Genomic DNA, 16,225 nt, shown 5'->3' on the forward strand with positions numbered 1-16,225 from the left:
GATCTATGTGTATTTCTACCCTCCCCCCTTTTTTCTGGTGTGATTACACACATTCAATGCAAAGAATGTGGTTTTTATTTTTCAAATAGAAATGTGTTCACAGGTTGCTCAAGATTCCTTCTTCCACAAAAGATAAATTATATATATATAATTTATCATATATATGATTTTATAAAACTTGGTTTTGTTGCTGAATAGCATATTATGAATGTCTTTTAGATATCGTGTTTTATGGTATTTTAGAAGATATGTAGTATTTCAGCTTAGAAATGGGCCATCCTTCATTCAACCCATCTGCTATTATTAGACATATAGCTCATTTTCAATTATATGTTAGTGCAAGTTCAGTATCTCTTATCTGAATGCCTGGGACTAGAAAGTGCTTTGGATTTAGGAATTTTTTGGATTTTGGAATATTTGCATTATGCCTGTTGATTATCCCAAATCCAAAAATCTGAGTGTCATGTCAGTATTCAAAACGTTTTGGATTTTGTAGCATTTTTGATTTTAGATTTTTGAATTTGGGATGCTCAATCTGTATCAATAATGCTTACTGCAGAGAAATGTTTTATAAACATCCTTACTCATTTCTTTAAGATAAATTCCTAAGTGTAGAATTATTGAGTCTAAGGATCTAAAGATATAATTTTTTTTTTTTTGAGATGGAGTCTTAATCTATTGCCAAGGCTGGAGTGCAGTGGTGCAATCTCACCCCACTGCAACCTCTGCCTCCTGGGTTTAAGTGATTCTCCTGCCTTAGCCTCCTGACTAGCTAGAACTACAGGTGTGTGCCATCATGCCTGGTAAATTTTGTATTTTTTAAGTAGAGATGGGGTTTCACTATGCTGGCCAGGCTGGTCTCAAACTCCTGACCTTGTGATCTGCCTGCCTCAGCCTCCCAAAGTGTTAGGATTACAGGCGTGAGCCACCACACCCAGCTGGTATATATATCTAAATATATATATATATAATATATATCTAAATATATATGTATTATATATATTTATTATATATTATATATATTTATAATATATATATTATATATATAAATATATTTTTATATATTTATATATAATATAAATATTTATATATATTTATATATATAATATATATTATTATATATATAAATATATATCTAAAAATATAAATATTTTTAGACCAACTTGCCCTCTTGTGAGGTCACAACAGTTTATACTCCAACAGCAGTGCCTCAGAATAAAACCTCCATGGACATTTCTAAAATTATATTTAAAGGTCTCCCATATAAGGTATTATAATATGAAGCCAGTTAGCACCCATGGCGGTGGTTTATTTCAACATAGTTAGAATATTGCCATTGTTACCTATATGGTACCAGAAGTCTCAGCCATTCCTTTCATTGCTTGCATTTTCTCACTTCATGCTCTGGGAAGCCCATGGGAACCACAAAAAGTACTCAGCTTTATGAAGTTTATGTCAAGGTATAGTATTTTGGTGAATATAAGTGCAATGCTTTTCAAACTTGATCAGGCAAATGAATCACCTGGGAATTTTGTGAAAAAACAGATTCTGATTTATTAGGTCTGGGGCTGAGCTTGAGATTCAGCAGTTCTAACTCCCAGTAATACTAATGCGGCTGGTCTGCAGGCCACATGTTGATTAGCAAGGGCTTAGGAAGCCATGTCCCCTTAAAAGGGTAGCAGGCCTCAAATTGTGAAGGGGTCTCTGACTCATCAGTCGATTTTCAAAAATTATTAACCATCTAATTTTCATAAGGTACAGAGAGATATTTCCACTGGTTGAGGAAGAAAAGAATGTGTTTCCCTGAAATAGGGCTGCTTCACAATATAAGGCAATTAATGATGATGAATGATAGAGATAATAGATGTAATGGGAATTCCAAGGATAAATGGATCACTGAAGTAGTAACTGATATCTTGAAATAGGAGTCAGTATGGGACTTCTGAGGTATGTTAAATGTTGAAAGATTCAAACAATATTCCTAATTCTACTCCCTACTTACCAGCTGACCTAGCTAAACTAGCATCTGCTTTAGCTCTCTGGGCATTACTTTTAAAATTTATCTTAGCAATATTAATATTTTGGATCAGACTTATGTTAACCAAGTTCTAATAGACCTTATTAGGACTCTTACAGTGTCTGGAGCCCATTTGCTATTAAGAAGAAAAAAATGACTCAGAAAATAACCCTACAGAATGTTCTAAGGCAGAGGAAATTCATTTTCAATTTAAATTACAATGAAGAAATTTTTCAGTAACTTTTCTGTGTCTCTGTCCCATATTTCTTATCATCCTTTTTCTTTATTAGGGTCATGAAAAATGTGCCTTGTTAATACTTGACAAGATACAAGATGAGAGCCTTATTAATGCAAAAAATAATGCACTGCAGACGTAAGTGTAACTACTAATGTTGGACTTGAACCCAGAGTCATAGTCATTTATTCTACAAATATAAAGAGCTGCTATATGCCAAACTAGCTCTGGGGAGCACAGTGGTGAAAGATGCAGACTTGGCTTCCCCTGCATGAAGGTGACAGTCACATACCTACAAGTGCTGACCAAGCTAGGCAATTTTAGTTAGAAGCTTTCTTTTGATATGTCTTCATAGAACTTTTTGAGGTCTGTGTTTCTCTTTGCTGATATTTCTGGGGCAATATTATAAATTTAGCGGGCTGTTAGAACAATCTTATGGACTGACATATTTGGGGAAACTATTTGTATTATGTATTAGCATTATGTATTCTGACTGGAAAATGACAGTTTTACAAATCAGGTTCCCAGAATACATTTGAAGAGTTTCTAAGCTATTTGTCTTGATTATATTTTAATAGAATTCGGTATAACCCTCGGTGTGAAAGATCTAAAAGCTGTTTCATTTTCTGCTTTAGGAAATTATTTATGCATTTGTTTTAAAGGCAAAGGAATTTTTTTCATTTAAGATTCTTAAGCTGGGCATGGTGGCTCATACCTGTAATCTCAGCACTTTGGGAGTCCAAGGCAGGTAGATTACTTAAGGCCAGGAGTTCATGACCAGCCTGGCCAATATGTTGGAACCCCATCTCTACTAAAAATACAAAAAAATAATAATAATAACTGGGCATGATGGTGGGCACCTGTAATCTCAGCTACTTAGGAGGCTGAGGCAGGAGAATCACTTGAACCTGGGAGGTGGAGGTTGCAGTGAGCTGAGATTGTGCCACTGCACTCCAGCCTGGGCAACAAGAGTGAGACTCTGTCTCAAAGAAGAAGATTGTTGGCTGGGTGTAATGGCTCATGCCTGTAATCCCAGCACTTTAGGAGGCCGAGGCAGGCAGATCACTTGACCCAGGAGTTTGAGACCAGCCTGGCCAACATGATGAAACCCCCTCTCTATACAAAATTTTAAAAATTAGCCAGCCACAGTGGTTGGCACCGGTACTCCCAGCTACTCAGGAGACTGAAGCTGGAGGATCACTTGAGCCCAGCAAGAGGTCAAGACTGCAGCGAGCTATGATCGTGCCAGTGCACTCCAGCCTGGGTGACAGAGTGAGACCCTGTTCCCCTCCCAAACCCCACCAAAAAAAAAGGATTCTTATTTAGTTTATAGCACAATACACTGAGTTTTACATAATTATTTTTTTTTTCTTTTGAGACAGAGTCTTGCTCTGTCACCTAGGCTGCAGTGCAGTGGCACCATCTCAGCTCACTTCAACCTCTGTCTCCCGGGTTCAAGTGATTCTCCTGTCTCTGCCTCCCAAGTAGCTGGGATTACAGGCACCTGCCACCATGCCCAGCTAATTTCTGTATTTTTAGTAGAGTCAGGGTTTTACCGTGTTGGCCAAGTTGGTCTCAATCTCCTGACCTCAGGTGATCTGCCCTCCTCAGCTTCCCAAAGTGTTGGAATTACAGGCGTGAGCCACCAGGCCCAGCTGACATAATTCTTTAAGGTATTATAAATTCAGTAAAACATCTGTTGGCATTTAGTAGTAACAAGGAGGTTTGAGATTAAACACATATATGGGTGACATTAATACCAGTCATATTGTTGAACTGTGTGAAACAGTGATTCAAATTCTGTGTTAGAAATCAAGCAGTAAAAAGCCTGCAAAACACACCAAACTTGAGTTATTCCTCTGTCTTCCTATTTACTGTCATTGAGATTGCTTGAGAGGCAGCAAGATCTGGGCCAAACATACAAGAACAGTTGTGTAGAACCTGGAAAAGATCTGGTCAGCAATTTTTTTTTTTTTTAAAGTAAAAACATCCGTATACTAGTTGTGGATTCTTAAGTATTTCTTCCTTTTTGTCATATGGGCCAACAAAAATGCCACATTCTCACCCAAATATGTACCACAATTGATGCTCGATCTTGTGTTTTTCAGACCCCTCCATGTTGCTGCGCGCAATGGCTTGAAGGTGGTAGTTGAGGAATTGCTGGCCAAAGGGGCTTGTGTACTTGCTGTAGATGAAAATGGTAAGTCGAAAAAGTCAACAGCGACTGCAGATACCTTCCATAAGCTAGTTGAAGCCAGAGGAAAATGAGAAAGATAGGAGCTAGTTTAAAAGGCAGTTAAGAATTCTGTCCCCCTTGGAAGTCCCATGTGTGTGAGAAGTGAAGCAAGGATAAATTGTCCTGTCTGTCTTTTTGTAAATCACATAGTCTACCTGTAGCCCACCAGTGCTGTCCATTTTGCATGTAATGCCAGCAGCTGGTCTCTAACTCCTCAGCACCATGGTTAAAATATTTTAGACACACTAAAAGGGTTTCAAGTTGGCATTCGAAATTTTCACTGCAAATGCTGAAGAGTTAGGGATTACACATGTCATTAGTGCATGCTCAAGGGCTCAAATAAAAACCTAGATCTTTGAGTGTATTTAAGTTCATTCTGAGATCAAGCTTTTTTTTTTTTAACTTTAAGTACAGATCAGAACTCATATTCCCAGTATGGAAATTTGAGGAACGAGAGTAAAATTTCTTAATTAATGTCTAGGACTGAAGCTTCCCCTGATCTGTATGATGTTCCTTTTCTAATGAACTAAATCTTAACAGAAGCTTTCTACTCTGCTTCCTAAGAAATTTTGAAAGCAAATAGCCACTAGAATTGTACTAAACTGCCATTTTAAGCACAATGCCTATTAACCTTGGGGAGCAAAAAAGGAACTTCTGGATATTTATGTAATTTTTTAAATGTGGCATTTAATTAAAATATTATAATGTGTTAACGTAACTCAACTGCTTATTACAGGTATTGGAATTAGCAGCTCATGCCTATTTCTCAGAAGTAAGCAGCCATATTGACATCATTAGCTAACTCTTACTAGTTTTGATTTTGCAGCCCCATTTATCCTAGCATGTACCCTGCTCTGTCCCCCACCTGACTCATCTAGGAAGTGCAGAAAGTTCTCTTTTACTCCATCTCCTTGATTTTCCACCTCACCTTCCCTTACCCTATTATCGCTACTGTAGACTTAGGGTTGGCATGCAGAGGCCCACAGGTTTTCTCCAAAATGGTCAAAGAGAATAGAATAAATTACTTTTGCTTTTCCTTGGTGTAAATCTGCTGCATTGAAGTTTTGTTCAGCTGATAGCAACCTTAGGAACAAGAGCCTTGGGTTGGTGCGGACCGGCATCCCAAAAGCCTGGGAACATTTGGGGCAATTTTGTACAGCAGTGCAACCATAATTCCTTTACTCATCCCTGACCTTTGTGGAATGGAATGTTAAACTACCTGTCCATTCTCATTTGTTTGAGAAAAAGGAATGATATCCAAAAGGGCAGGATGGGGAGAGCAGGTAATGATAAACAAAACAACAAAATGTTGAGTTTTATTGAGCCATTCCTCTGAATGACTGAGCGAGTGCCCTACTCACTGCGTAGTGGGAACTTTGGCCAGCCAAGAAGGCAGCTAACCCTTTCAGGCTAGTAGAATAAAGGTGGGATAAGGGAAATAATCAACTCAAAGACTTAATATGCCTCCCCAAAGAGCCTGTATTATGAGTTAAGACAGTTTTCTTATCTGGACTGGACCCACTGAGTCTAAATGGTAGAGAATAACATGGTTCTAGTTATAACAAGCATAGTAATTTTCTCACATCCATTACATTTTAGATTTGGGACTTTGGTTGCTGAGTGGCCACTTTTAAATATTCTGTTAGGCCAGGTGTGATGGCCCACGCCTATAATCCCAGGACTTTGAGAAGCCAAGGTCAGAGGATCGCTTGACCCAGGAGTTAAACAGCAGCCTAGGAAACATAGCAAGAACTCGACTCTAATTAAAAAAAAAAAAAAATCAACCAGACATAATAGCACACATCTACAGTCCCAGCTACTTGGGAGGCTGAGGTGGGAGGACTGCCTGAGCCCAGAAGACAAGGCTTCAGTGAGATCAAGGCCCATGCCACTACAATCCAGCCTGGGCGACAGAATGAAACCCCTTAAAAAAAACAAAAACAAAAACAAAACAATTGGTAAATTTCTCCTAAATGATAGTAAAATTTTAATTACAAACAAAGTACTTTCCTGTGTCTGATCTCCTGAAATGATTCCATTTTTCTAAAACCAATTATTGGTGTCTACTTTCTACGAAGCATGTATGAAATGGCAAAACTTCATTATTCACTTTTGCAGTCATCTAATTTTCAATACCTTTTCTAATCGGACACACAATTACCTAACAATGGAAAGTCATTGTTCTCAGAATGAGAGTCCTTCTCAGGCCCAGGCCTGAGGCTCATGGTGTGCGTGTGCTCTCAGGCGGAAACATCTTCCTGATTGTCCTGTTGCTGTTTATTGTGGAATTGTGTCCCACCCCCACCCCCTTGTGTTTCTGTTCACTAAATGAAGGCTGGAATCCTGCCTAACTTTGGATAATATTGTGCTTGTCATAGTCATATGAGCTGAAAACAAAAATAAAAAGCCCTCCATAAAATGTCTCCCCCTCCCTCTTCCCTCTAGCCTCACCCCTAGCATGACTTGTGAGAAGTAACCCCTCCTTTTACCTGGCATGATTTCTAACTCAACATACATCTCCACCTGTGAGATCATCCGAGATGCACTGTGGAATGCTCGTGCCTCCTGTAGACTCCCCAGGACTAACCACTGCCTTGTCTGCATTTACGCCCAGGTCATACCCCGGCCCTGGCTTGTGCTCCTAACAAAGACGTGGCTGACTGCCTGGCCCTCATTTTGGCTACCATGATGCCTTTTTCTCCTTCCAGTACAATGACGGCCGTCAACTTCGTTTGTTTAAAAAAAGACAATTTGAGCAGGACGACCCTCTCCAATCTGGGTAGCATGGTTAGCCTGTGCAGTAACAACGTAGGCTCGGAGGATGGGTACAATGAAAATGATTCTGATTCGGAAACGTTTTGACTTTGGACTGTAGAAGCTTTTCCTTGATCACCTGTGTTGGAGGAAGGGAAAGAAACTTGAATTCCAGGTTCATGTTGTATTCAAGTATTATATGGGGTCTGGGCTTCCAGAAGTTAGTAGAGAAGGAATTAATCAAGGGAGGGCAGTGAGGCTGTTGGGTGGAACACTCACACAGATGGCCTCAGTTTGGTTTTGTTTCACATTTTCTTTAGATCTAAGATACATCTGTGAAAGTCTACCTCTCATTTTAAGTAAAGAATAAAAGATGTATTTAATTCCTGTTCTTCAGGGATAATGCAACAGAGAGGCAGCTGTTCACTATGAATAATTTTTCTTTTCATGTATTTAGCAGTGAGTTCTCAGAAGTCTATCAGTGTGACATTCATGTCCCCGGGGAGGGAAGGGAAGAGGTAGATAGGAAATGCCTCAAACCTCTTCTCACTTTGATGTTTACTTCCTCACTAGAAGCCAAAGGTAAAGGTGTTCATCTTCAGAAATAATGCCTGTAATAATCTTTTTAGAGAGTCCAGCTATTTATATCCTCTCTATAGTAAGCATTTAAATATCCAGAACTTCTTTCTGAGGATCTCTGTTAAAGTTGCCAGATTAATTGAAAAACTGAACTTGCTTTTTTTGTTTAACACAGTGTTCCCTATAACAAGCCTGTGACTAATTTTCACTTAAGTGATTGAACCCAAATTTATCTAATAACATTTCAGGTGAAATGATATTGCACCAGAACTTTGACACAATATGCAAAATTAACATGAAACTACCCTTTGTTAGTTCCCTCTTAAATCAAAATACTAACTTTTTAAAAACATCAGAATCATCAGCATTGTTCTTCAGTAGTAAACTGAGCTTCTCAGTCAAGGTCATGCCATGTGAGTGAAAAGTGTGACTGCAAAAAGAAATAAAAAAGTGAAAGCAGAAAGGAGAAATGAGTGATTTAGAACGTAAAGCCAATGCCAGTTGCTTGATGATGAAATCAACATAGTGAATACTGTGTCTGCTCCCTCTGCCAAAGCTTCTAGGTCAAATGGACCCCGTTCTGCACCTGGAACAGCTATACAAAAAGAAGAATGAGACTCTAAAAATTATGCACATGTACACACACACATATATGTGTGCATGTGTATATATATACATATATGTGTGTGTGTGTATGTAGTTCATCAGCCCAGCTACACATGAGGACCAAAATGCTTCAGTCTAAAACGCAAGATTTACATTTTTTTCCTTCAAAATGCAAGTGAGAACTGAAGTAGCTTTTCTATGGAGTTAAAATGTAATCTTTTTGTGTACCAGTCTTTGTTGTATTTTATATTTCTTATGACACAGATTTCTAGTTGACAGCTTAACATTTGTAACTGATGATGTGTTGACCATGGGTTTTTGTTTTGTTTTGTTTTTTGCCAAACTAGAGAAAATGTCCATATACTTTTGATGTAAATGTTTATATTTATTTGAAATGAAACAAATGGCAAGGAAACATCCATTGTTTGTTCTCTATTTTAATTGCTATGTATCTTATTTAGAATAACAAAAGTGGAAAAACACATTTGACCCTGGGCTAGCCAAAAGCCCTAAGGCCAACCCAGCATTTCCACTGCTAAGGTTTCTAGCTGACCCTCAGGTTCTTCCGCGTTGGTTAGAGAGGGCTACCACAGTCTGTAGCCAGTTGAGTTTAGAAGACATTGCAGTCTGGATGCTCTTCTGTGAGGTAAAAACTCAAATGTGTAGTGGATCATATACACAAAGGCAGCCCAAAGAAATATCCAGAAATTACCCTAAGTACACTGAAAAGCTCACATAGTCTCAGTAACCTAATGGGAAATGATGGCAGTGTGTGGGCACATGTGCCAAGAGGAGAAATAAAAATCACCAGCTCAAGTGCAATTTTCTACTTGAGGAAGAGACAGGAAAGAAATGTGTCAATTAGAGCAGGACTCTCTGACATTTTATAATGAGTTCCATTTCCACCCTGGAAATTTCTGTTTTATAGTATACGTGAGATATTTCAAAAATAGTGTTCTATCATATCTGGATCAAAGACAGATAACTGTATTATGTTTTTCATCTAGCTGTAAAACTTTAATCTTACTTAATATCCTGGATTTAATTAAAACTCCTGTTGGGTTCTTCACAAATGAGAACTTGTTCAAAGGACTTATTGAACTGGTATTAATTTCGCTGAAAATTTCCCACACCACCACCATTGTTTTTTGAATTATTGGTGTTGTGCTTCCCTCCTTCTATCCATTTTGTTTGTTTAGAGAAGATGAATTTATAAAAAGCAGATAAATTGCTAATGAGCAATAATGACCTTCTCTTTACCAAAACACTGAAAATTAAGAGCGATCCAGTGTTGAAAAAGCACAGTATACTGCGGTGTCTTTTTCTAGAAGTGAATGGAAATCTGGCTCAGTTGGCATTTCAAGCAGGAAATGAAATGCCTGCTTTAATGGCAAAGCAGCGTTAACATTTTTCCTGTCAAGTAGCAGAGAGTACAAGGATCATTTCAGCAAAGCAGTGACTCACCATGAGACATTATCTCCATGGAGCTGCGTTTTGACTCTTTCACACTCTCTTACTCATAGAAGGAGGACAAAGGAACAAAATGAAATCATGCTCACAGCAAACTGTTCATTACATCAATTGATATCTCTCTCTTTCTCGCTTTCTTTCTCCCTTCCCCCAAGACTAATTTTTTTTAAGAAGTGACTTTAAAAACTATCATTTCTGTGTTTTAATGACATCTCTTAGAAATAAAATTATGTTTGCACCACAGCTTTCTAAGAAAAAACAAGACGTGTTTTTACCTGAGTCTTAGTTGCTTAGTGCTTTTACTTAAGTGTTATTTTTAGACTATATTTTAACCACAGCCACAGGGATCATGTTTCATTGCACTTACTCATTTGCCAGTGTCTGCCTGTCTTCGGTAAATACATTACTATCTCCAAATTGCCTAAAATCTGCTATGATTCTACAGTAAATAGCTCAGGGGATTTCTATTTATCACTACTAAAAGGGCACCATACTATGTTTTGGTACTTTAGGCAGTAAACACTGCTTGATTTATCATTTTATTATTAAATTAGAACAAGAACATCAAATGGATTTGCTGCACTAGTTCTTCTTTGTACTGTTGAGCGACTTGCTGTGCTTCTGTGTTGTGTTGGTTGAAGAACTCATCCCTTTTTTGTCTTGTAATATGAAGTTAGAGTGCCTTTTTATATTTGTATATTCTGAAAATGTTCTGTGGAATGTTTTGTATTTTTTCATTTGAGTGTTATCAGAGCAATATGATACCAGTGAGTTTTCATTTCAACCTTTCTTTGAATGTATAAAGTATTTTTTTTCCTGTTTCCCCTTTTACTTGCATTGAAATGAATATGAAAATGCTGAAGTTTTCTATAGGAATTGTTTGATTTTGCAGTGCTAAAATGCTTTCTTCTTACAAAACTGTAAACCATAGGTCAGTATTATAGGGGAAAAGCGTTTTAAGATAGTGACAATCTGAGTGTTTGTATAAAATGTAATTCTATGCGTTTCTTATGCAGTGATCTAAAAATTCAATGCAAATACCTTTTATTTGGTAGTTTTGTCTACATATTTTATGCTTTAGCATGTGCAATATATCTTTGCAAAGCACGATGATACAAATCTGGTGCCAGTGTTATATTTTGCATAACATATTTGTAACAGCATAAAATACTGTTTGATGACTTCAGTGGGATTTTGTCTATAATGTTTTCCTATGTAAATGGGAGTTGAATGACTCTGGTAAATGTCATGACTGTAAAAATGGGGAAAATGACTTTTAGTTCAGTGAATGACTTTGAACCAGTCTGAGTCTTCTCAAGCACAGTTTAATACTTTTACAACTACTGAATGCTCTAATAAGGTAATGAAGTACTTAACTGTAATATACTATGGAAATGCATTCAGATGGTTATTTTTACAAATAAAAATGGTACAAATATTGTTGCAATTTGTGTTTTCTTTAATTTTTCCAATTTATGCTTTCTCTAAATTATGCTAATTTAAATCTTTGGCTCCCAAGCCAAATTAATTTTAAATTTAGAAAATAATCAAGATAAAAGTATATCTCCAGATTCATGATTTATGTTTGTATTATCATAATTAGAGAAAAAATTCAAACATATATGCTTGTGTTTATTATATTTGCTTATGCTTCCAACATTTTTCCGTAAAGGATTTTGTTTTGTTTAGTTTTCTGCTCTGTTGCCGAGGCTGAAGGGCAATGGTAAGATCTCGGCTCACTGCAGCCTTAACCTCCTGGGCTGAAGTAATCCTCCTACCTTAGCCTCCCGAGTAGCTGGGACTACAGGTGTGTACCACCATACTTGGCTGATTTGTTTGTTTGTTTTTGTTTGTTTGTTTTTTTACAAAGATGGGGTCTCATTATGTTGCCCAGTCTAGTCCATAACGAATTTGAGCTGGCTTATGACAAAAGATGTGATAAACTAGAAGAAAAATGAGAACAGAGAAAAAGAATACAAACAGATACAGGAACCATAAAATATAAAACAATGTCTGTGACTGAACTTGAGTTTGCTCTCAGCTTCCTTGCAGCCAGGGTAAGAAGAGAAATATGATCAGTTATACAGTTCACATATGTCAAAAAGGAAGAAGCTTATCAGGTCCTCAAAATTGTGAAATCAACCATGCCTATCTTTGGTACCGTCACCACTACCCTTCAGGGACTTTATAGCAACACAAAAACCTCCCTCTCTGCACTATTCTTAAAGGTATCCATAGAATTTCTTTCCCCATCTATCTCGCCATCCAAAATTTTTCATCTTGAGTAGTAACTTTAGGGATAGTCCCTGGAAGCACTAAGGAACAAATTCCTGATGGTGGCATTTCCAGCTATTGACTAGGAGATTAGTGGGTGGTGCCTGCCTGAGTTCCTCAAATCAAGTATTATAGAATGATAGCAGTTCTAACAGTCCAGCCCAATCATACCACCAGCTCTTTCAGGAAGAAATTGAATCCTAGAGAAGTTACACAACTTGAATTTTTGAAGATAGTGATCTGATGATACAACATCTGCCTCTAGATGGTCTCTCTTCAATGCTATCTTGCCATATAATGTTTTGTTTTTTCTGCCAGAAGTGTTCAGGAGGGTTTTTTACTCAGCCCTGCCTCCCTCCTTATTCAAATACACAAATCTGGGTGCTTCTCGGTTTTAAAGATTGTAAAGCCAGAATCACACCACAAGCGAGTGCTTCCTGTTGTTTAGAGCAGACTAGGTATATTAGTTATCTATTGCTGTGTAACAAATTACCCCAAAACTTAGTACCTTAAAACAACAACTGTTTCCTAACTCACAGTTTCTGTGAGTCAGTCCTAGTTTAGCTGGGTCTTCTGTTCTAGGGTCTCTCACAGGCTGTGATCATGGTGTTGGCTCGGGAACGATCCATTTCTAAGCTTACTCATATGGTCGTTGGCAGTACTCTTCTCGTGGGTTGTTAGACTGAAGGCCTTAGTTCCTTGATGGCTATTGGCTGCCCACCGTTTCTTGCCAGATGGGCCTTTCCAAAGGGAAGCTGACAACATGGCAGCTTGCCTTGAGGGTGAACATGCTGAGAAAAGCCGGAGAGAGAAGGAGCAAGACAAAGTCACAGGTTTTTGCAACTGAATTTCAAAAGTGATACTTGATCATTTTTTTCATATTGTATTCATGAGAAGCAAGTTACTCGGTCCAATCTATACTCAAGGGCAAGGGATTCCCCAAGGGTGTGAACAGCAGGAATAGCAATCACTAGGAGCCATTTTTGGAAGCTACTCGCCACCCTGGTCTATCACAGTGTCCTTTGAGGCTGTAACAGCACACTAATATACCTTCTTCCCAGTCGTTGATAAGAAAATTGCTTGCTTGACTTCCTGAACTCACCCTTTCAAGGAAAATGTAGAGATTCCCTAATTTTAATTGTGCTCTCATAAGCAGAGAAATGTGATAATGGCCTCCACTGCAGTAATTATATTTTTGAACATTGATGTGGCAGTTTGTCTCCAAACTGCTTGTCAAAGGATCCTTGTCGCTAATTCCATTTGGTAGGTTTAGCTCCCTGTATATCTATCTCTCACTTACCACACTCAGTGTGTTCCAAAATTAACTTGCAAAGCACAAAAGCATTAAGCTAAAAGGCTATTAACATAAAAACATTGTGGGTAAAAGTACTGTATGAATTGTCTCTTTAGCAGATTTCATCCTGAAGGTACATTTGCTGCAAAATGTAAAGCACCAAGATAATGGCTGTGCCATTCATTAATTCTCAGGCACTCTAGGGAGTGATTGGAAATGTGTGGGCATTTGTGGTTGGCACAATGGCTGGAGGATGGGCAGGGTTGCTACTAGTATTTTTGGTTCTAAGGGCCAGGGAAACCAAATATGCCACTCAGCCCAGAGAACTGCATCATCCGCAATGTCAATGCTCCTCTACCCCCACTGTTTGCCTATTTGCCTTCCTCTTGTTTCTGAATCATTTCTTCGTCAATGTATTGCTTGTGATGCCAGCCGTATTTCCGTATCTATTTTAACAAGGGATTGCATAAACATACTTCATGTGCCCTCAGAACGAGAACTTGCAAGGTTGAGAAGAACTTTAGAAGGCACTTCTGAGCACATGTGCCCGGTTGTGTATTTTTCCAGGGGAGAAGATTTGCACAGATCAAGACATTTTTAATTCCTTTATTATCAAACCACAAATGTGGACATACACATGTGTATTTCTTGTTTTTGGCGAGAGGTGGTCACATCTACTTTCCCGGTGGGGGGAACTCCTGCTCACAAACAGGGGCACTTGGCCCGGAGTCACATGGCAAGCTCTGGCAACACAGTCCTTCAGCCTCACAGGATTCTCTAGGCACTGGTGTACACAGTTTCTAGGACATCATTTTCTACTTTTCAATGACAATTTAATGAAGTACTGTGTATTTTAATTCTGGAAGAATTTGATCCTTTTCAAAAGTAAAAATGCTGAAGCAGTACTTTCAGAGCACAAAAAGCTTACTGCATATTTTTTTCAGTATTGACAGATGAGAGGAAGTTCCCTCAGGAATGAATGGTAGAGAGAAGAGCCCGGAACTGTGGACACTCCAACATTTAGAGGTTAGGAAGAGGAGGAAGAGGCTCTAGCAGAGAAGACATAATGGTTAGAGGCAGGAGGAAAACCAAGAGACCAAGATGTTCCTGTAGCCTGGGAAAGAAAGGGTCACAGGAGTGTCAGTTATCTCTATTGTCTCAGTTGCTTCTGGGAAGTCAAATGCAGAAAAGCTGACCAATGGATTTGGCAACATAGAGTTTATTGATGCCCTTTCCAAGAACAGATACATCAGAATGGTTGGGGCAACAGTTGAGGTTTCCCCAACCAACCTCAATGGTAGGTTGAGGAGAGAGAGAGGGAAGGGAGAAGAAAAGACAAATGAGGTGGTAACTGGAGGAGGATGTGGAGAACAGGAAGGGTATTTGTTTTTTAAGATAAATGTTGTAGCACACTGATGCTGGGAGTGGAAGGGGTTGCCTGGGAGAGAGCAAGAAGGCTGACAAGGAATGGGAGGGTAATTTTGGAGAGAATATTTTGTTGTTGTTGTTGTTGAGATGGAGTCTCACTCCATAGCCCAGGCTGGAGTGTAGTGGCATGATACTTGCTCATGGCAACCTCCCTCTCCTAGGTTCAAGCGACTCTCTTGCCTCAGCCTCCTGCGTAGCTGGGACTATAGGAACACACCACCACTTGGCTAATTTTTAAAAAATTTTAGTAGAGACGGGGTTTTGCCATGTTGGCCAGGCTGGTCTCAAACTCCCAACCTCAGGTAATCCACCCGCCATGGCCTCACAAACTGCTGGGCTTATAGGCGTGAGCCACCATGCCCAGCATGGAGAGAATATTTTAGAGTAGCAGAGAAGGGTTACTGAAGAGGATTTAGTACACTTGAGAGTTATGATCATAAATCTAAATGAAACCAGTCATCCTGGTGGATTTTTTCATCAGATCTTTGGTTGTAGGCACAGAGTAAGAAGACAGTAGAGTTTAACCTGGTATAGAGCTTCCTAGGTAAGTCCAAAGGGAGAGAGGTTATGGAACTATGGTGCTTTCAATGGATGTGATTATATAGATCATGGATTCTAAACCGGGTAGGGAAGAAAGTCAAAACATGCGAGAGGCAGTGGATATTGAAAAACTAGTAGTCAATGGTTGAAGGTCATAAGACAGAATTGTTGAATTGTAGCCCCAGAGTTGGTGATCTGGATGTAGGGTGCTCCAAATAAAGATTTCACAGGTGGTACAGTTTTGATGATGACAAAGCAAAGGCTATAACCATGGGAGTGGGTGGTTGAGAATGACTGAAGAAAAAAAAAAAGCATTGGAAGTGAAGAAATAAAAAACAGGAGGCCAACATGACAAATGGGAAAAGCCATTTATTATAGCACTGGAGCAAAATAAATGAGAAAATTTAGCTACTTCAAAACATCTATTATTCAAGTATTTTACTTTAAGTAGGTATATACTAAGAGCTGATTTACTGTCAGGCTGAAATTTGGTTCCAGGATTAGGATGAAGCTTTTAAAGAAGTAAAATGGTCAAGTGCATTTCTATTAAAAAACCAACCAGACTTTGACTATGACAGAATGACAGGTTTTATGACCATATGGTTTAACCTAAATGTGTTTATGAGGCTCTCCAGAAAACATGACAGATGGCGAAGAGCTGCAGAATGAACAAAAGAAGAGTGTGGCTCAGACAACGTCTTAGTGATAACAATGAAAAATCGAATACTTCCCAGTGGGCCTTCCGCAGAGGACAAAAGACTAAAATTACTGGAATTCTTTATTGCTGTTTAA

General features: G+C 38.6%; 1 protein-coding gene across 8 annotated transcripts in view; it reads left to right on the forward strand.

The window, feature by feature from the left end:
- ANKRD44 (ankyrin repeat domain 44) overlaps window positions 1–11,335 on the forward strand; it is a 343,966-nt gene extending 332,631 nt beyond the window's left edge. For 2 of the 8 annotated variants that reach the window (XM_039469990.2, XM_039469991.2), the window contains exons 26-28: window positions 2,308–2,390; window positions 4,361–4,452; window positions 7,103–11,335. In XM_039469990.2, coding sequence (XP_039325924.1) covers window positions 2,308–2,390; window positions 4,361–4,452; window positions 7,103–7,350 — 423 coding nt within the window. In that variant the 3' untranslated portion in view covers window positions 7,351–11,335. Of the gene's footprint in view, window positions 1–2,307; window positions 2,391–4,360; window positions 4,453–6,933 lie in introns of all 8 variants that reach the window. The other 6 variants (XM_039469992.2, XM_039469993.2, XM_074399317.1 and 3 more) reach the window with 5 other exon arrangements.
- Window positions 11,336–16,225: the final 4,890 nt, after the last annotated feature.

Source organism: Saimiri boliviensis, chromosome 5 (assembly GCF_048565385.1).
Source record: "Saimiri boliviensis isolate mSaiBol1 chromosome 5, mSaiBol1.pri, whole genome shotgun sequence".
In the NCBI taxonomy this organism is placed as follows: domain Eukaryota; kingdom Metazoa; phylum Chordata; class Mammalia; order Primates; family Cebidae; genus Saimiri; species Saimiri boliviensis.